Genomic DNA, 20962 nt, shown 5'->3' on the forward strand with positions numbered 1-20962 from the left:
ATAAATATACTACCCAAAGCAATCTACAGATTCAATTCAATCCCCATTAAAATTCCATCAAAAAGGCATTATTCAAAGAAATATCAACAAACAATCCTAAAATCTGTATGAAACCGAAAAAGACCCCAAATATCTAAAGTAATCTTCAGAAAAAAGAAGGAAGCTGGAAGCATCACATTATCTCATTACAAACTACAGTAATAAAAACAATGTGGTACTGGTACAGAAATGGACACATAGATCAAGGAACAGACCAGATAGTCCAGGAATAAGTCCATGCATATATAGCAAATTAATTTGTGACAAAGAAGCCAAGAATATACAATGGGGAAAGGATAGTATCTGTATAAATGGTGCTGGGAAAACTGGACAGATAGAAAACAATGAAACTGTATCACTATCTTATACCATACACAAAAATCAACTCTACATGGATGAAAGACTTAAATTTATGATCTGAAACCATAAATCTTCCAGAAGAAAACAGAGGGCTAAGGCACCTGACATCAAGTTGGCAATAAATTTTTGGATATGACATAAAAGCAAGGGCACTGAAATCAAATATAAGCAACTAAAAAGCTTCTGCACAGCAGTGTAAACTATCAATAAAATGAAAAGGCAGCCTACAGAATGGGAGAAAATATTTGCAAATCATGTATGTGAATGCCTGAGATAAATAAAGAACTCCTATAACTCAAACCCAAACAATCCAAATTAAAAATCGGCAGAGAAACTGAACACATTTTTCCAAAGAACACATACAAATAGGCAAAGGGTATGTGAAAAGGTGCTCAACATCACTAGTCATCAGGGAAATGCAAATCGAAACCACAATGAGATATTACATCATACTTGTCTGAATGGCTAGTATCAAAACAAAACAAACCCAAGAGATAACAAGTATTGGTGTGGGTGTGCAGATAGGGAACCCTTGTCCACTGTTGGTGGAATGTAAATTGCACAGCCACTATGGAAAACAGTATGGAGGTTCCTCAAAAATTAAAAACAGAAATACCACATGATCCTGCAACACCAGTTTGGGGTATATACTCAAAAGGAATTAATACAGGATATCAAAAAGATACATGTACTCCCAAGTTCAGTGATGGCATTATTTCCAACAGCCAAGATAAGCAAAAAACCAAAGTGTTTATCAATAGATAAATGTATAAAGAAGATATGGTATCTATATACATACAATGAATATTATTCAGCCATGAGAAAGGACGTCTTGCTATTTGTGACAACATGAAAAGACCCTGAGAGGGTTATGTTAAGTGAAATAAAACAGAGAAAGACAAATAGTTCATGGGATCATTTTATATGTACAGTTAAAAAAAAAAAGTCAAATTCATAAAAACAGCAGGTAGAAAAGGATTTGCTGGGCAGTGAGGGAAAGAGAGGTTAGTAAAACAGTAAAACCTTTTAGCTAAAAGACAATAAGGTTTGAAGACATAATGCATAACATGTTGACTACAGTTGGTAATACTGTATTATATGACTGAAATTTGCTAGGAGAGTAGAACATAAATGTTCTTACCAAAAAAAATAGAAATAAATTTTTAAAAATTTAAGTTTGTGTTTGAACATTTATAAATTATTTCTCCTATAGTAATCTGATAATCATCATATTCATAATCCCTACATCCAATGTCTTCTAAATAAGATGCTTTTTATTCAAACTGGTCAACATTTGGTCATATTTTCCTTTATAAACTACAAGGATGGGGAAAATAAGTCATAAATTCACTTTTTCATTGATGTGTTTTATGTACTTTTATATGTTTACTTACTTTAATAAGTAATGCTTCATTTGTAGCTTCAATTACTTCATTCCTGTCTTGGACTTGTTGATGCAAATTGCTTACGGTATCCTGAGCTTCTTCTAATTCCAGTTTTGCCTTCTCTAACTGTTCATTTAGTTGCTGAACAGAAGTCTTTTGAGAGTCAGCAGAAATCTTCCACTTTGCATGGTTCTCTTGATGTGAAATCATCTACACAGCCCCAAAATTGAAAAAGAAAAGAATTAAGTAGGGTGGAGTTGGTTTCAAAAACATTCTAATACTTTCCACTTCCACTTATACTAAAGTAAATTCTGTTCATAGGAACAAACATCTGATTTCTCAACAAATACCCCATGAGAGGAAAAAAGGGGAAATAGAAACCTATAGTCTTAAATTTACCTAAGAACAGTGAACCAAAGACCATGGTCTGTTTTTTGATCCTGATTTGAACCAATTAACTATATAGACATTTTTGAGACAACTGGGAAAATCTGAACAATGAGCGGGTATTTGATACTATTAACGGATGATTGTCAATTTTTAGGTGTGATGATAGTATTGTGGCTAGGTTTCTTAAAAATAGACCTTATCTTTTAGAGACACCTATTGAAATGTTTATTGATGAAATAATGATGTCTGAGATTTGCTTCAAAAGAGAATGAGATGTGGAGGAAAGGGAGTGAGGTTAAAGATACAGTGATCATATTTCCCAGTTTGCTTAGGACTGACTGAGTTTTATGACTGGTGTCCTGGTGTAGTTGCACCCCTTTTCATTCTCAAAAGTGTTCCCTTTTAAAAAGAAATGGTTAATATACTTATAGATGAAATCGCATTAGCCACAAGTTGATAATTGCTAAAGTTGAATAATAAATATAGGAGGATTTATACCATTCTTTCAAAATTTTCCAAAATAAAAACTTAAAAAAAATCTAATTCTTATCAAAAATATCAGGGGTTTTGCAATTAAATGACTTTTGTGACAATTCTGAAACCTGTAATTTTTTAAATGCTGTTAAAAATTATTGATCCTTTATACTGGTACTTTAATGACATACTCCTTCATTTTTATAATCAAACAACATATATGCTTTAAAAATAAATCTGTCAAGTGTCAAAGAGAATAAAAACATTACAAATTCTTATTTTTATATCATATGTATAAAACATTAGTAGCAAATATTAAATAGCAATAGTAGAACCAATTTTTACAATTCATTTTTTGTATTCCCTGCTTATAATTAATTTCAGAGGGCTTACAAAACTTAAAGTAAAAAACTGGATAATAAATAAAAGTAGAACAGAGACCACATAATAAAAGTGTAAAGAGTAGTTGCTGGTAAACAGTTGAGCTGGACTAGTTATTACCGAAGGTCACTTAGTTGAGTAACTAATATTTATTAAATAATTATGCTGAATCCAACAGGATTCCATTTGTCTCTAAAGACCAAGGGTTGGAATCCCTTAGCCTGGGACTAGATTCAGTTTGCAAATGTGTTTTGTTTGGCAGACACCATGTTTTTAAAGAGATCTGAATCTAAACCCTTTAAGCAAGACGTGGCGACTTCAAGCTCCACCAATCCCTCACAAAGATGGTCCCAAACTCCTCTGAAAGGAGTTTAATATGAATGTATTTGTAATCCTTGTTTTTTTTTTTTAATTTTTTTTATTTTTTTTTTTAAAAAATTTTTTTTCAACGTTTTTTATTTATTTTTGGGACAGAGAGAGACAGAGCATGAACGGGGGAGGGGCAGAGAGAGAGGGAGACACAGAATCAGAAACAGGCTCCAGGCTCCGAGCCATCAGCCCAGAGCCTGACGCGGGGCTCGAACTCATGGACCGGACCGCGAGATCATGACCTGGCTGAAGTCGGACGCTTAACCGACTGCGCCACCCAGGCGCCCCTGTAATCCTTGTTATATAGAAAAATGCTTTACTAGAACTCCGTAAGTTATTTAGGTCTAAAATACACATTTTGTATATCCTCAAATGTAGTTTTTAAATAGACAAGAAATGCTATTCTAATTGATAACAGTGCTCATTTGTATAAAGGTTCAGGACATACTAGTAGATAAAAAGTATGAGGTTCTGGGGCGCCTGGGTGACGCAGTCGGTTAAGCGTCCGACTTCAGCCAGGTCACGATCTCGTGGTCTGTGAGTTCGAGCCCCGCGTCAGGCTCTGGGCTGATGGCTCGGAGCCTGGAGCCTGTTTCCGATTCTGTGTCTCCCTCTCTCTCTGCCCCTCCCCCGTTCATGCTCTGTCTCTCTCTGTCCCAAAAATAAATTAAAAAGGTTGAAAAAAAAAATTAAAAAAAAAAAGTATGAGGTTCTAATATTGCCTTTCTAACTTACTATCACAACAAATGTTGGACATTGCAAAGCATTACAGATTCATATCACATGAAACTGCTTATGTTGTTTACTAAATATCTCCAGTTTGCTTTTTCCAGTTAGTTTTGGCAAGTGCTATATTATAACTGATTATGATGAAGATGATGATGAGACAGGCTCTGGTCTAAGAACTTTAACTATATTCATTTAATCCTCAACACAGTTCTATGAGGTACATTACATTATTATACCCATTTCAGAGAGGTTAATTGCTCAAGGTCACGTAAGTGCTAAGTGATGAGCTAAGATTTGGAACCAGGCTGCCTGCCTAAAGAACTTAAGCTCTTTACTCCACAGTGTATGTGAAGTTATATTAAGCTACCAGAAATGAAGACCACAATGAATTATTCTATAATGAATACTCAGAAGTTAGACTTCTACTTTTGTTCAGATAGGTCAACCCACTTTAGCAGACAGTACTAGAACGAATTACATCTTCTTTACCTCCAGATGATAAGCTTCTTTGAGAGAGTCTACTTCTGCTGACAATTTCTTGATTTCTGCTTGCATTCTTGCTTCTAAATGAGCTTCACGTACTTGAGAAGCCCCTAATTCTTCAGCTAAATGGTTTCCATGAGCTTCCTTAAAAATGACATATTAAGGAAAAGTTATTTAACTTGTTTATTTGGTTATTAAAACTAAACCAATAGTGTGTACCTGTGGAAGTACTTCACTCTTTTATAATACTATATAAACACTCATATACAAAGTTAACTTATTAAATGGTATACTTTAAAATCTAGACATTTAAGAGACTATGAATGGGACTGTATTAGTGTATTGTTTATCATAATGTAATAGAAGTTCACTAACCAGTATATTCTGTAAAGCAAATTAATAACCACAGCATGCTGAACTTTGGCAGGTAACAGTTTACTCTAAGGTCTGCCTATGCATTTTGTTCACCAGATGCACTGTTTGCTTATCAAGAGTCAGTTGTGTACTTATCCAAACCTATTTATGCTAGTTTTGCTTAGGATTCTAATTATGCAATTTTAATATATATTATGTATGAACACTGAGGAAATACACAAGCAAAAAGAAAGTTTTTATTTAAAAGAAAGTTCTATGCTTTGAGACAGGTCAATGAATGAGTCACAAACATTTTTTACCCAATTAGAAGCAGTCAAAATAGTTGTAAAATATTATGGGAAACTCCACGTAAAATATAAGAGATGTTATACTCTAACTGCTTTACAAATGTCTTTTAATTCTTCTTCTCCTTTAAAGAAACCAAAATTGGAAACAATAGATGATCAAATAGGAATATGGTTAATGAAAAATGGCTAGGTGGAATTCTAAGCAAAGACCCTGCCCACACATAAAAAAAACAAGATTTTGTCCTAACTTAAAAGATCTACAATATCTAAAAGAATATATATTTAGAGTTCTGAGTTGAAGTATTTTATTATTTTTTTTTTTAATTTTTTTTTTTTTTCCCAACGTTTTTTATTTATTTTTGGGACAGAGAGAGACAGAGCATGAACAGGGGAGGGGCAGAGAGAGAGGGAGACACAGAATCAGAAACAGGCTCCAGGCTCCGAGCCATCGGCCCAGAGCCTGATGCGGGGCTCGAACTCACAGACCGCGAGATCGTGACCTGGCTGAAGTCGGACGCTTAACCGACTGCGCCACCCAGGCGCCCCCTGAGTTGAAGTATTTTAAACTGTCAATTTAACAAATCAAAACTACAATGAGATATCACGTCACACCTGTCAAAATGGCTAAAACCTTGGGATGAGCACTGGGTGTTGTATGGAAACCAATTTGACAGTAAATTTCATATATTAAAAAAATAAATAAATAAATAAATAAAATGGTGAATTAAAAAAAAGGCTAAATAATCAACTTAATAATTTGATACAAATAAAAAAGTGGTCTTGTTAAAAAAAAAAATGGCTAAAACCGACAACACAGGAAACAACAGATGTTCGGGAGGATACAGAGTAAAGGGAAACCCTCTTGTACTGTTGATGGGAATGCAAACTGGTACAGCCACTCTGGAAAACAGTATGGAGGTTCCTTAAAAAGTTAAAAATAGAACTACCCTATGATCCAGCAATTGCACTACTAGGTATTTATCCAAAGGATAAAAAAATATTTCAAAAAAATTTTTTTAATGTTTATATTTGAGAGAGAGAGAGTGAGCGAGCACAAGAGGCAGAGTGGCAGAGAGAGGGAGACACAGAATCCAAAGCAGGTTCCAGGCTCCGAACTGTCAGCACAGAGCCTGATGCAGGGCTCAAATCCAACAACAGTGAGATCATGACTTGAGCCAAAGTCGGATGCTCAACCGACTGAGCCACCCAGGAGCCCCTAAAAATATTAATTCAAATGGATACATGCATCCTGATGTTTATAGCAGCATTATCAACAATAGGTAAATTATGGGAAGAGCCCAAATGTCCATCAACTGATGAACTGATTAAAAAAGAAGTGGCATATCGGGTGCCTGCATGGCTCAGTCATTTAAGCATCTGACTCTTGGTTTTGGCTCAAGTCATGATTTCACAGTTTGTGGGTTCGAGCCCCACATCAGGCTTTGCACCGGCCATGTGGAGCCTGCTTGGGATTTTCTCCCTCTCTCTTTGCCCCTCCCTGCTCTGTCTCTGTCTCTCTCAAATTAAGTAAATAAAAACTTTAAAAAAGGTGGTGGTACACACACACACACACACAGTGGAATATTACTCAGCCATCAGAAAGAATGAAATCTTGCCACTTGCAGTGATGTGGATGGAGCTAGAAAGCATCATGCTAAGTAAGTCACAGAAAGACAAACACCATATGATTTCACTCAAATGTGGAATTTAAGTAATAAACAAATACGGGAGGGAAAAAAGAGAAGCAAACCAAGAAACAGACTCTTAACTATAGAGAAGAAACTGATGGCTACCAGAGGGAAGGTAGGCAGGGGAATGGGTGAAAAAGGTGACGGGGATGAAGGAGGGCACTTGTGATGAGCACTGGGTGTTGTATGTAAGTGATGAATCACTAAATTCTACACCTGAGACTAATATTACACTGTATGTTAACTAGCTGGAATTAAAACAAAACAAAACAAAACAAAAAAAAAAACTTGAAAGATAAAATAAAATAAAAACTTGAAAAGAAACTGTCATTTTAAATAATTCCCCACTTTCATTCACTTTTTTGATTAACTGAGCTTACCTTATCACATCAAATCAATTGTACTATAGATACTACAGATAAAGACAAAGATGAGATAAAAGTAGAGAGCTCCCCTTTTCCTAGGAGACTCCCAAATGCCCAACATATTTTAATAAAAATTCCTTATGTATTCTTTATTAGTCCAACCAGAAATGTGAATAAAAACATTAAGTTTACCAAAATTAAATGTAAAGACACTTTAATGTAATTCCTGTATTAGTAACCATAATAAAAAGCATAAAACAGGAACATTACTGAAATACCAATAAACACATTTTTCTCAAAGTCTAAGTAATTAACCCAAGCATAACAATCCAAGTATTAAAAAAAAAATTTTTTTTAATGTTTGTTTATTTTTGAGAGAGAGACAGAGTGCGAGTGGGGGAGGGGCAAGAGAGAGGAAGACACAGAATCCGAAGCAGGCTCCAGGCTCTGAGCTGTCAGCACAGAGTCCATTGCAGGGCTCAAACTCACCTACTGTGAGATCATGACCTGAGCTGAAGTTGGACACTTAACTGAATGAGCTACCCAGGCGCCCTCCAAGTATTTTTAAGCAAAGTTATTAACCTTCTACCAAATACAATTTATATTATAGTTCTTGTTATTAAAAGCACTTTCTCTCCATAAGGATTCTGAACTATAGGTTTCATAACAGTTATAAATTTAGATTGTCAGTTTCACTTATAAGAGTGGCTACAAATGTAAAAATTTTACTCAAAAAAGATTAGCTTTATTATTATTTTTTCAAATGATAGCTTAAACTCACTTGAAAATCTAAAAATACTTTGTAACTCAATTTATTGAAAACTAGTTTGGCTAAAACTCAGTTCTGAATCCTAGTTATATTACAAAGCTATGCTAAATATAACATTTTCCTTAAAATATTAGTAAAATATACATAAAATTTATCACTTTAACCAGTTTTAAGTGTCAAATTCAGTAGCATTAAGTACATTCAGTGTGTGCAACACAGTTACTATAATCTACAACTTAAAAAAAAGTAAATGTTAAAATTTTTTAAGATTTTTAGTAAGGTAAAATTATTTAGCATAAGGATTACTTTTTCTTTAGAGAGTTGCTTTACTTCCTCCAATTCACTTGAGAGCCTTTCTACTTCTCTCTGTGCTTGGACTTGTTGACGACGAGCCTCCACCAATTCTGTATGAGAATTTTGCATCTGCTCCCGAGTTAACCTCAATTCTTGCTCCAAATCTATGGCATCCTTGTACTGAGTTGCAATATACTGTTCCTGCTCTTTCATAACCTGAAATACACAAGATATTTGTAGCTTTCAAAATGAAATGATACAGATAACCTATTTCTTACTCTGATTTCTCTTTTAATAAGTGATTTCCCCATCCCAACTTGATCTCTATATTATTTAACACACAATGAATATCAGTTTCTATGAAATTGATACTTAGAAAATGTTTTTCTTCCTTTTTATTTTTTTAAAAAATTGTTTATTTATATATTTTTGAGAGAGACAGAGATAGCGCGAGTGGGGGAGAGGCAGATAGAGAGGGAGAGAGAGAATCCCAAGCAGACTCCACATCAGCCTGACAATGGGGGGCTTAAACCCACGAAACCATGAGATCATGACCTGAGCCGAATCTAAAAGTCGGATGTTTAACTGACTTAGCCACCCAGGTGCCTCTTCCTTTTTAATTATAAGAAAATGACAAAATACTATTAATAAATCTAGGATAAATGGTATATTTTGCATGACTAATATGTAAGCTGTATAATCCTTAATCATTATGAATATAACATGGCAGAATACGCAATAATATAAAGAAAAAAAAGAAACTAATATGTGATATCCATTTCATAGATGGAGAATATATTGGCATGAATAACCCAAACCCACCATTAATCCATATGGGTTAAGGTCTTTTCTGTAAAAGTATCTGTCTGCAGACAGATAAACACAATGAAGATCTATATATGAAGTTTTAAAGTTGAGTATACTATTTAAAGGCAAAAAAAAGTAACACCCATGAGAGCTCTTAGAAGCAAATTCAGTTTTGGGATGCCTGGGTGACTTAGTCAGCTGAGTGTCTGACTTTGACTCAGGTCGTGATTTCATGGTTGGTGAGTTTGAGCCCTGCACCAAACTTGCTGCTGTCAGCACAGAGTCCACTTTGGATCCTCTGTCCCCCTCACTCTCCACCCCTCTCCCATTCATGCGCATGCTCTTTCTCTCAAAAATAAACAAACATTTAAAAAACAAACAAATAAATTAAAAGAAGCAAATTCACTTTTTAAAAAGGCAAGTGGGTGGAATTCACCATTCAGCACACATCGAACTGCACCTGGCAACGAACTCAATGTGTTTAGTCTCAATAATGTACAATTATTATCTGTTCATTCATTCGCTGGATGGAGTTCCTCAAGGATAAATGAGTGTATCTTGATATCTGTATCTCCAGCTCTACTACACAGTCGGTTCTCAATAAATATTTGTTGACCAAGTGAACACATACTGTGAATTCATTATGTGAGAGATACTATGACAATGCCTATAGGCAATATAAATAGGATGATGCCCTTGCCTATAATTGGAACATCAGAATAAATATTTTAAAAAGATCAAAGAAACTAGTATCTGACACAAATAATTAGCCCCAAAATACGTATGGCACAGCTTCTATATATTAAAACCAACCAGTTTAAAACACAAAGATTTATATCGCTCCTCAGATAATATTAGTATGTTTCTTAGGAAGAGATAATTTGCTTACACTTTCCATTTCTTTCATCTTTTGTTGTGTTCGTTCATTTTCTTTTTTCAGTTGACTTATCTCCTGTTCATTTTGTAGTGTTATAAACTCTTTTTCTCGAAGCTGTTCTTTGGCATTTTGCAGTTTTTCATTCAAACTTTCTATCTGAATTTTAAAAAGAGTAATGTTAATGTAACTAAGGAAAAATAATTTTTATTTTATTTATTTTTTAAAACAAATTTTTTTTTAACCCTTATTTATTTTTTTTTATTTTTTTTTTTTTTAAAATTTTTTTTTTTTTCAACGTTTTTTATTTATTTTTGGGACAGAGAGAAACTGAGCATGAACGGGGGAGGGGCAGAGAGAGAGGGAGACACAGAATCGGAAACAGGCTCCAGGCTCCGAGCCATCAGCCCAGAGCCTGATGCGGGGCTCGAACTCACAGACCGCGAGATCGTGACCTGGCTGAAGTCGGACGCTTAACCGACTGCGCCACCCAGGCGCCCCAACCCTTATTTATTTTTGAGACAGAGAGAGACAGAGCATGAATGGGGGAGGGTCAGAGAGAGAGGGAGACACAGAATCTGAAACAGGCTCCAGGCTCTGAGCCATCAGCACAGAGCCTGACGTGGGGCTTGAACTCACGAACCGCGAGATCATGACCTGAGCCGAAGTCGGACGCTTAACCGACTGAGCCACCCAGGCGCCCCCAGGAAAAATAATTTTTAAATCATAATTGCAATCCAAGTAAGTCAAGCTTTAAACACATAAATCCAAAGTAGCCAATATAAAAATGTGTTTTTCTTAATGCCATTATAACTTAGACATTAACATCAGGATTCTTGTGCTTAATAAGAAGCTTCTTTGTATACCTGAAACACACAAGAGATGGAAGTCTCAATCACATTTGTGTAAGAAAGGAAAATTAGGGTACATTAAAGCAACAAGTATTATATGGTCTTACAAATAGTTTTATAGGTAATATGTTTAAGAGGTAAAAAACTCTAGTTAGTGAAAATAAAATCCCCTTCCCACTGTGTTCCTTCCTTAAAGGTAACCAAAGAAGAGAATTACTTGCAAATCCTTCCAGAGATATTTTATACATATTCAAACACACACACATGGGGATAAATACGTGGACATACTGATACGAGAAAACCTGTATTTGAAATAACATTAAGAGGGTCATCGGGCTAGGGAGTGAGGAAAATGAGGAAATGTTGGTCAAAGTGTACAAGATTTCAGTCATGCAGGATGAGTAAGTTCTGTAAATCTAATGTACAGCACAGTGATTATAATTAGTAATACTGTATTTGTATACTTGAAATTTGCCAAGAGAATAGATATTGAGCGTTCCCAACAAAAATAAATAATTATAATAACTGAGGTGATGGACATGTTAATTATTACACAGAGTATATGTATAGGAAAACATGTTGTATACCTCAAATATATGCAATTTTTGTCATATGTCAATAAATCTGGGGAAAAAGTTAAAATGAGAAAAATGAATTAAAGTAGTATGTACAAGATAATTAAAATTATGTAGTATTTTTATTGTATGTATTCTACTTAAAAGCCACATTATGTGAACAACAGATGCTTACAGTTATGGAGTTATTTTTTAAAACAATTTAAAATATGTAATTTTAACTAATTTACCTGTTTGTTGCATTCTTTAAGTTCCAATTCTGATTTCTCAAGAGTACCCTCTAATTTAATTATTTTCTGCTCCATTTCTCCCCTGTGCTCACGAATAGTCATATCCAAATGTGTAACCTAAATACAAAAGTAGCCTGCATCAATAATTTATTTGTTTTTATTGCTAAGTAGCATTCTATGGTATTCCATGGTGGTACCATCATTTATTTAACCATTCACTTACTGATGGGCATTTCAATTATTTTCTATTTTGGGCTGTTACTAATAAAGGCACTGTGAACATTTGTGTATATAGGTTTTTTTGTGAACACATGTTTTCATTTCTCTGAGACAAATGCCTAAGAATGTAACTGTTGGGTTGTAAGGTAAGAACATGTTTAGTACTGTAAAAAAACCTGCTATCTAGACTCTATCCAGAGAGGCTGTACCATTTTACATTACAACCAGCAATGAATAAGTGATCCAGTTTCTCTTCATTGTCACCAGCTTGGTGTTATCCCTACTTTTTATTTTAGCCATTTGGCAAAGAGTGTGGCGATATCACATTGTGATTTCAACAAAATGAACATCAATGTCTTTTCATGTCTTTGGGTTATTGTTTTTAAAATTTTTATGCTTATTTATTTCTTTTTTGAGAGAGGGAGGGGCAGAGAGAATCCCAAGCAGGTTCTGCACTGTCAGTGCAGAGACAGATGCAGGGCTCAGACTCGTGAAACCTGAGATCATGAGCTGAGCTGAAACCAAGAGTCGGACATTCAACTGACACCACCCAGGCACCACAGGCTTATTTTTTAAAATTGGATTGTTTACTTTTTTACCACTGAGCTTTGAGATGAGAGTATATATCCTATGTATGAGTCCTTTGTCAGGTATGTGATTTACAAATATTTTTTCCTGTCTATTCCTTGTCACCCTCTTAACAAGGTCTTCTGCAGAATAAATTTTTAATTTTGAAAAAAAAAACATTAAACTATTACTCAATTATTCTAATGTGAAAAACTGTGTGCTTGGAATGTGTTTTAAAATTGTTTACAGTGGGGGGGGCATGTGGGTGGTTCAGTTTATTAAGCAACCAACTTCGGCTCAGGTCACGATCTCATGGTTTGTGAGATCGTGCCACACATCAGGCTTTTTGCTGATGGCTCAAAGCCTGGAGCCTGCTTCAGATTCTGTGTCTCCCACTCTCTTTATCCCTCCCCTGCTCATGCTCTCTCTCTCTCAAAATTAAATAAACATTAAAAAAAAATTTTTAACTCTTTATAGTGGGTGTAACGGAAACATAAACTCAGCTCAAATTATTTAAAAAAAAAAAATTTTTTTTAACGTTTATTTATTTTTGAGACAGAGAGAAACAGAGCATGAACGGGGGAGGGTCAGAGAGAGAGGGAGACACAGAATCTGAAACAGGCTCCAGGCTCCGAGCTGTCAGCACAGAGCCCGACGCGGGGCTTGAACTCACGGACCGGCGAGACCATGACCTGAGCCGAAGTCGGACGCCTAACCGACTGCGCCACCCAGGTGCCCCAATCAAATTATTTTTAAAAATGAGAAAAATATTCATTGCTTATGAATACTGAATCTTGAGTTTCATATATATTATACAAACTTAAAAAAATTCAACTATGTTCATAAATGACAAATAAAATGATTTAGACTTCATTTTATGCGAGATAAAAGCTGCTAAATACAACATAACAAAAATTGTGGAATGCAGCAAAAGAAGTGCTTGGAGGAAAATGTAGAGCACTGAATGCATATATTAGAAAAGAAGAAAGATCTAAAATCAATCATTTAAGTTTCCAATTTGGGAAACTAGGAAAAGCAGAGCAAATTAAATCCAAAGTAAGCAGAAGAAAAGAAATAATAAAAATTAAAGCAGACATCAGTAAAATTAGAATTAGGAAATCAACAGAGAAAATCAACAAAACCAAAAGCTGAGTTGTGAAAAGATCAATAAAATCAATATGCCTCCAGCCAGGATAACTAAGAAAAAAGGAAAGATGACACAAATTACTAATATCACAAATGAAAGAGAACACATTACTGTAACTCTCATGGACATTAAAAGGATAATAAGGAATATTACAACAACTCTCTGACCACAAATTTAATAAAAATAGATGAAACAGACCAATTACTTGGAAGACAGAATCTGCCAAAACTCAAACAAGAAGAGATAATCTGAATAAGCCTATATCTATTAAAGAAATTAATGATTAACAACTTTCCCATACAGAAAGCAGCAGGTCCTGGTGGGTTCACTGGTGAATTCTACTGAACATCTAAGAAAGAAATTATACCAATTTTCTACAGTCCAATTCAGAAGACAGAAGCAGAGGAAATAATTCTGAACTCATTCTATGAGGCCAGTATTACCCTAATACCCAAACCAGACAAAGACATTTTAACACACATTCAACACATGGTAAAAACCCTCAGTGAACTAGAAATGAAGGAAAATTTCATTAACTTAATAAAGAATATCTACAGAAAAACAACAGCTAGAATCATACTTAATGGTGAGAAATTCAAAGCCTTCCCACTAAGATCAGATACAAGGCGAGGATATTCATTCTCACTAATGCTTTTCACTATTGTTCTAGCAGTCCTAGCTAATGCAGTAAGATAAGAAAAAGAAATAAAAGATTTATATATATTAGCAAGGAATATAAAACTGTGTTTGTTTATAGATGACATAATCATCTAGGGAGAAAATCTGAAAGATTTGACAAAAAAATTCCTAAAACCAATAAGTGATTATAGCAGGGTTGTAGGATATAAGGAATACACAAAAGTCAATCACTTTCTTATTTGCTAGCAATGAACAAGAGGAATGTGAAACTAAAAACATAATATGATTTACATTAACACCCCCAAAAATAAAATACTTAGGTATAAATCTAGCAAAATATATACAAGGTCTATTAAGAGAAAACTACAAAACTCCAATGAAAGAAATCAAAGAATTAAATAAATAGACAGTCCATGTTCATGGATAGGAAGACTCAATATTGTCAAGATTCAAGATGTCAGTTCTTCGCAACTAAATCTATATATTCAGGGCAATTCCAATAAAAATTCTACCAAGTTATTTTGAAGATACTGACAAACTGATTCTAAAGCTTACATGGAGAGTAAACAGATCCCAAATATCCAACATAATATCAAAGAAGAACAAAGCTGGAAGACTGACATTACCTGACTTCACGACACTATAAATAAACAGTCTGTGGTACTAGCAAAAAAACAAGTGAATAGATAATCATACAGAATAAAGTCCAGAAACTAACTCACATAAATATGTTAACTGATCTTTGACAAAGGAGAAAAGCCAATACAATGGAGAAAAGATAGTCTTTTCAACAAATGGTGCTGGAATAACTGGACAACCACATGGAAAAAATAAATAAATCTAGACCACACCATTCACAAAAATTAATTCAAAATGGATCACAGACCTAAATGTAATCTGCAAAACTATAAAAATTCTAAAAGATAACATAGGGAAAAACCTAGATGACCTTGGGTTTGGTGATGATTTTTAATATATGAAATCAATGGCACAATTCATGAAAGAAGCAATTAATCAGCTGGACTTCACTAAAATTTAAAAGTTCTGCTCTGTGAAAACCAATGCAAAAGATTGTGAACAAAAGCCACAATTATCAAGGACTAATATTCAAAATATACAAAGAACTCTTAAAATTCAACAATAAGAGAACTCAATTAAAAAATGGGACAAAGACCATAACAGACACCTCACCAAAGAAGATATACAAATAGAAAATAAGCACAGGAAAATATCCTCTACATCATATGTCGTCTGAGAAATGTAAATTAATAAGAAGATACCACCACACACCTATTAGAATGGCCAAAATCCAAAACACTGACACAAAATGCTAGCAACAGGAATTGACGTTCATTGCTGATAACAATGCAAAATGGTACAAGCCACATTGGAGCACAGTTTGGAAGTGTCTTATAAAACTAAACACACTCACCATATGGTCCATCAATCACACCCCTTGGTAATTACCAAAAGGAGTTGAAAACTTATGTCCATACAAAAACCTGCACACAGATGTTTATGGCAGCTTTATTTGTAATTGTCAAACCTTGAAAGCAACCAAGATGTCTTTCAGTAGGAAAGACATTCAGTGAATGGATAAGTAAACTATAGTACATATCTAGACAATGGAATATTATTCAGTGCTAAAAGCAGTGAGCTATCAAGCAATGAAAAGCTGTGGAGGAACCTTAAATAAATATTACTAAGTGAAAGAAGCCAATATGAAAAGACTATGTACTCTATGATTTCAACTATATGACTGGAAAAGGCAAAATGATGGAGACAATAAAAAGATCAGTGGCTGCTAGGGTCAGGGGAAGCGTAGGAAAGATGACTAGAGCACAGAGGATTTTTAGGGCAGTGAAAATACGCTGGATGATACCATAATGATGGATACATGTCATTAAACATTTGTACAAACCCATAGAATGTACAACACCAATAGTGAACTCTAATATAAATTATGGAGCTTGGGTAATTATAACGTGTATGTTCACCAACTATAACAAATGTACCATTCAGGTGGGAAATGTTGATAATGGGGAAGGCTGTGAATTTATGGAAGTAAGGGATATATGAGAAATCTCTGTGCCTTCTGCTCAATTTTCATTGTGAACCTGTAACTGTTCTAAGAAACAAAGTCTTAAAAAAAGATGTTAAATAATGCCCTTTGAATATTTTTGTTTCTCCAACAAAGACTAGCTGAGCAAGTAACTCCTTTAATCACATGTTCTTCTGATATGCAGCAATGTAAGAGATCAAAAGGTTTGGATACTAAGCTAATCCTCATTCTCAAAAAACTACTTCTATAAAAAAAGCAAGATGAAGAAAGAAAGATGACATTTTCTAATTTTAAAAATATTAATGTGCATAGAAAAACATATATGCTTAAAAATGTCTATTTTACCAAAAAGTGGTGACCTCTGAAACCCTGTGTGATTGTACTGTAACAGAAAATTTCATCAAATATAATTAAGAAAACCAACTTGAGCTGCTCTTTGCTTTAGTTCCCAATTTCTCTCCTTAAGTGCCTGGTCCATTTCAAGGAGTTCTTGCTTTTTATCTTCAATCTCCATCTTGCATTCTCTGCAATTTATCAAAGGAAAAAGATCAAAGCAAATAGTAGGAATATTATAGTTTTAAAAAATTAAGTCAGTTGGGTTAACATTTCCTCTAAGTGACAAGTAATAAAATATATGCAATTATTTCTGATTGAAAGGGCTCAAATTAAAGAAATAATGTATAAAGAAAATGACTGATATCAATACAATTACTTTTAATAGAGTATTCTCAAAAGGCAAAAGTTAGCTAAAATACTACTATTGTAGACAATTAAAGCTAAATGTTAAAGTACTCCCAGGGTGCAAGACTGAATCAGTATTAAGAATTTTAAAAATATGTCCATATTTTTCATTTATAGATCAAGGGAGCATTTGAAAGTCTTTTCTATATAATAGCTGTGAGTTTATTACAATTGAATGAGGCATTTATCTTTTTTTTTTTTAATTTTTTAATATATGAAATTTACTGTCAAATTGGTTTCCATACAACACCCAGTGCTCATCCCAAAAGGTGCCTTCCTCAATACCCATCACCCACCCTCCCTTCCCTCCCACCCCCCATCAACCCTCAGTTTGTTCTCAGTTTTTAACAGTCTCTTATGCTTTGGCTTTCTCCCACTCTAACCTCTTTTTTTTTTTTTTTTTTTTTTTTCCTTCCCCTCCCCCATGGGTTTCTGTTACGTTTCTCAGGATCCACATAAGAGTGAAACCATATGGTATCTGTCTTTCTCTGTATGGCTTATTTCACTCAGCATCACACCCTCCAGTTCCATCCACGTTGCTACAAAAGGCCATATTTCATTTTTTCTCATTGCCACGTAGTATTCCATTGTGTATATAAACCCCAATTTCTTTATCCATTCATCAGTTGATGGACATTTAGGCTCTTTCCATAATTTGGCTATTGTTGAGAGTGCTGCTATAAACATTGGGGTACAAGTGGCCCTATGCATTAGTACTCCTGTATCCCTTGGATAAATTCCTAGCAGTGCTATTGCTGGGTCATAGGGTAGGTCTATTTTTAATTTTCTGAGGAACCTCCACACTGCTTTCCAGAGTGGCTGCACCAGTTTGCATTCCCACCAACAGTAATGAGGCATTTATCTTGTGGTTGGTATCTCTGATATCCACAACTCAGTTTAGAAATACTTTTAGGGGCGCCTGGGTGGCACAGTCGGTTAAGCATCCGACTTCAGCCAGGTCACGATCTCGCGGTCCGTGAGTTCGAGCCCCGCGTCGGGCTCTGGGCTGATGGCTCGGAGCCTGGAGCCTGTTTCTGATTCTGTGTCTCCCTCTCTCTCTGCCCCTCCCCCGTTCATGCTCTGTCTCTCTCTGTCCCAAAAATAAATAAAAAACGTTGAAAAAAAAAATTAAAAAAAAATACTTTTGATAAATTCTACCTCTCCTAAAACCTTATTTCTAATTTCATATTATAAATACTTACTGCTGATACAACTTTAAGACTGCTACCACTCAGATCAGAGAATGCGAAGAATTTCTTTTTAATTTTTTTTAACATTTATTTATTTTTGAGAGAGAGAGAGAGAGCAGGGAGGGGCAGAGAGAGAGGGAGACAGAGAAACCGAAGCAGGCTCTAGGCTCTGTCAGCACAGAGCCCAATGCAGGGCTTGAACTCACAAACCCTGAGATCATGACCCGAGCCAAAGTTGGAGGCCCAACTGACTGAGCCACCCAGGTGCCCCAAAGAATTTTAATCTGGAACTCTATGTTCTGACATGACAAAAGCTAAAAATGTTGATCTTGAAAATCATCATATGGTTTTCCAGTCTTAAATATAAACAATATTGAATAAAAGTACTGATTTTAAAAGCAGATTCAAAACTTCTTTAATGAGCCATTTACTATTCTCTTAAAAGTCTCAAGAGTTATGAAATATAAGGCTACATTAAGTTATTATGAAATAAATTCTAAAGATAATGCTGTTGTGTAAGTGAATAGGTGAGCTTCCAAAAATTCAGCTATTAGTTAAAATTTAACATTTCATGGGGCACATGGGTGGCTTAGTTGGTTAAGCGTCCAACTCTTGGTTTCAGCTCAGGTCATGATCTCATGATTTGTGGGTTCGAGCCCTGTGTTGGGCTCTGCACGGACAGAGTGCAGCCTGCTTGGGTTTCTGTGTCTCCCTCTTTCTCTGCCTCTCTCCTGCCTGTACACATACTCACACTCTCTCTCTCCCTCTCAAAATAAATAAATAAAACTTAAAAAAAAAAAAAAGAGATTTCATTTTTACTTTTTTAATTCATTTATTCATGTTACCATTTAGCAAATATTTACTGGAAGCTTCCTATGTATCAAGGCTCTATGTACGGTGAATTTAATAGTCAACAAGGTAGATGTCCTTCATCACATGGAGTATACATACTAATAGGTCAGGAAAGAAGACAGAGTATAAATAATGAACAACAAGAAAAATGTAAAGTGCTATGTCAGAGCACTAAATACAGTGATGTGATAGTGACTGGGTGGCTACTTGAGAGTAAGTGGTCAGAGAAGGGCCCTCTGAGGTAATGTGAAGGGCAAGAAGTTGGCCATTCAACCATTATTTCAGGCCAAAGAAACAGCTACAGCAAAGTCATAAGGTAGGAAATATGTACCGTTTTAAGTACAACAAGAAGGCCAGGAGCAAGGGGAACAGTATGAAATGAGGCCAGAGAAATAGGCAAGAATCTTATCATGTAGGGCTTTGTATTCCATGATAAGGAGCTTGGATTTTTTTGTTTAAACTGTTGTAAAATACATATAAGATTTACCATTTTAAAATACAGCATCCCTTCTTGATAAAAACCCTCAAGAAAGCAGGGATAGAGGATCACACCTCAAGATCATAAAAGCCATATGTGAAAGATCCGCTGCTAATATCATCCTCAATGGGCAAAAGCTGAGAGTTTTCCCCCTAAGGTCAGGAACAGGACAGGGATGTCCATTCTCACCACTGTTATTCAATGTAGTATCGGAAGTCTTAGCCTCAGCAATCAGACAATACAAAGATATAAAAGGCATCCAAACTGGCCAGGAGGAGGTCAAACTTTCACTCTTTGCAGATGACATGATACTCTTTATGGAAAACCGAAAAGATGCCACCAAAAAACTGCTAGAACTGATCCACGAATTCAGCAAAGTGGTAAGATATAAAATCAATGTACAGTAATCGGTTACATTCCTTTATACCAATAATTAATGAAGTAACAAAAAGAGAAATCAAGGAATTGATCCCATTTATAACTGCACCAAAAAGTATAAAATACCTAGGAATAAACATAACCAAAGAGGTTAAAAATCTATTCACTGAAAACTATAGAAAGCTTATGAAAGAAATTGAAGAAGACACAAAAAAATGAAAAAATATTCCATGCTCATGGATTGGAAGAACAAACATTGTTAAAATGTCGATACTACCCAAAGCAATCTAGTTATTAAATGCAATCCCTATCAAAATAACACCAGCATTCTTCACAGAGCGAGAACAAACAACCCTAAAATTTATATGGAACCAGAAAAGACCCCGAATAGCCAAAGCAATCTTGAAAAAGAAAACCAAAGCTGGAGGCATCACAATCTCGGACTTCAAGACGTATTACAAAGCTGTAATCATCAAGACAGTTTGGTACTGGCACAAAACCAGACAGTCAGATCAATGGAACAGAACAGAGAACCCAGAAATGGACCCACAAACATATGGCCAACTAATCTTTAACAAAGCAGGAAAGAATATCCAGTGGAATAAAGACAGTCTCTTCAGCAAGTGGTGCTGGGAAAACTGGACAGCAACATGCAGAAAAATGAACCTGGACCACTTTCTTACACCATACACAAAAATAAACTCAAAATGGATGAAAGACCTAAATGTAAGACAAGAAGCCATCAAAATCCTCAAGAAGAAAGCAGGCAAAAACTTCTTTGACCTTGGACGCAGCAACTTCTTACTCAATACGTCTCTGGAGGCAAGGGAGACAAAAGCAAAAATGAACTATTGGGACCTCATCAAAATAAAAAGCTTCTGCACAGTGAAGGAAACAATCAGCAAAACTAAAAGGCAACCAAATGAATGGGAGAAGATATTTGCAAACGACATATCAGATAAAG

The 20962-nt window shown here is 35.1% G+C and overlaps 1 protein-coding gene across 8 annotated transcripts in view; it reads right to left on the reverse strand.

Moving 5' to 3' along the window:
- Positions 1–20962, reverse strand: part of CCDC18 (coiled-coil domain containing 18) — a 119969-nt gene that overhangs the window by 24731 nt on the left and 74276 nt on the right. For all 8 annotated transcript variants that reach the window (XM_058716537.1, XM_058716531.1, XM_058716533.1 and 5 more), the window contains 6 exons: positions 16784–16883; positions 11726–11842; positions 10085–10228; positions 8401–8604; positions 4617–4754; positions 1794–1994 (listed from right to left, as the gene is read on the reverse strand). In XM_058716537.1, the coding sequence (XP_058572520.1) occupies positions 1794–1994; positions 4617–4754; positions 8401–8604; positions 10085–10228; positions 11726–11842; positions 16784–16883 (904 nt within the window). The remainder of the gene's footprint in view (positions 1–1793; positions 1995–4616; positions 4755–8400; positions 8605–10084; positions 10229–11725; positions 11843–16783; positions 16884–20962) is intronic.

The sequence above is a fragment of the Neofelis nebulosa genome, chromosome 2 (assembly GCF_028018385.1).
Source record: "Neofelis nebulosa isolate mNeoNeb1 chromosome 2, mNeoNeb1.pri, whole genome shotgun sequence".
Classification (NCBI taxonomy): domain Eukaryota; kingdom Metazoa; phylum Chordata; class Mammalia; order Carnivora; family Felidae; genus Neofelis; species Neofelis nebulosa.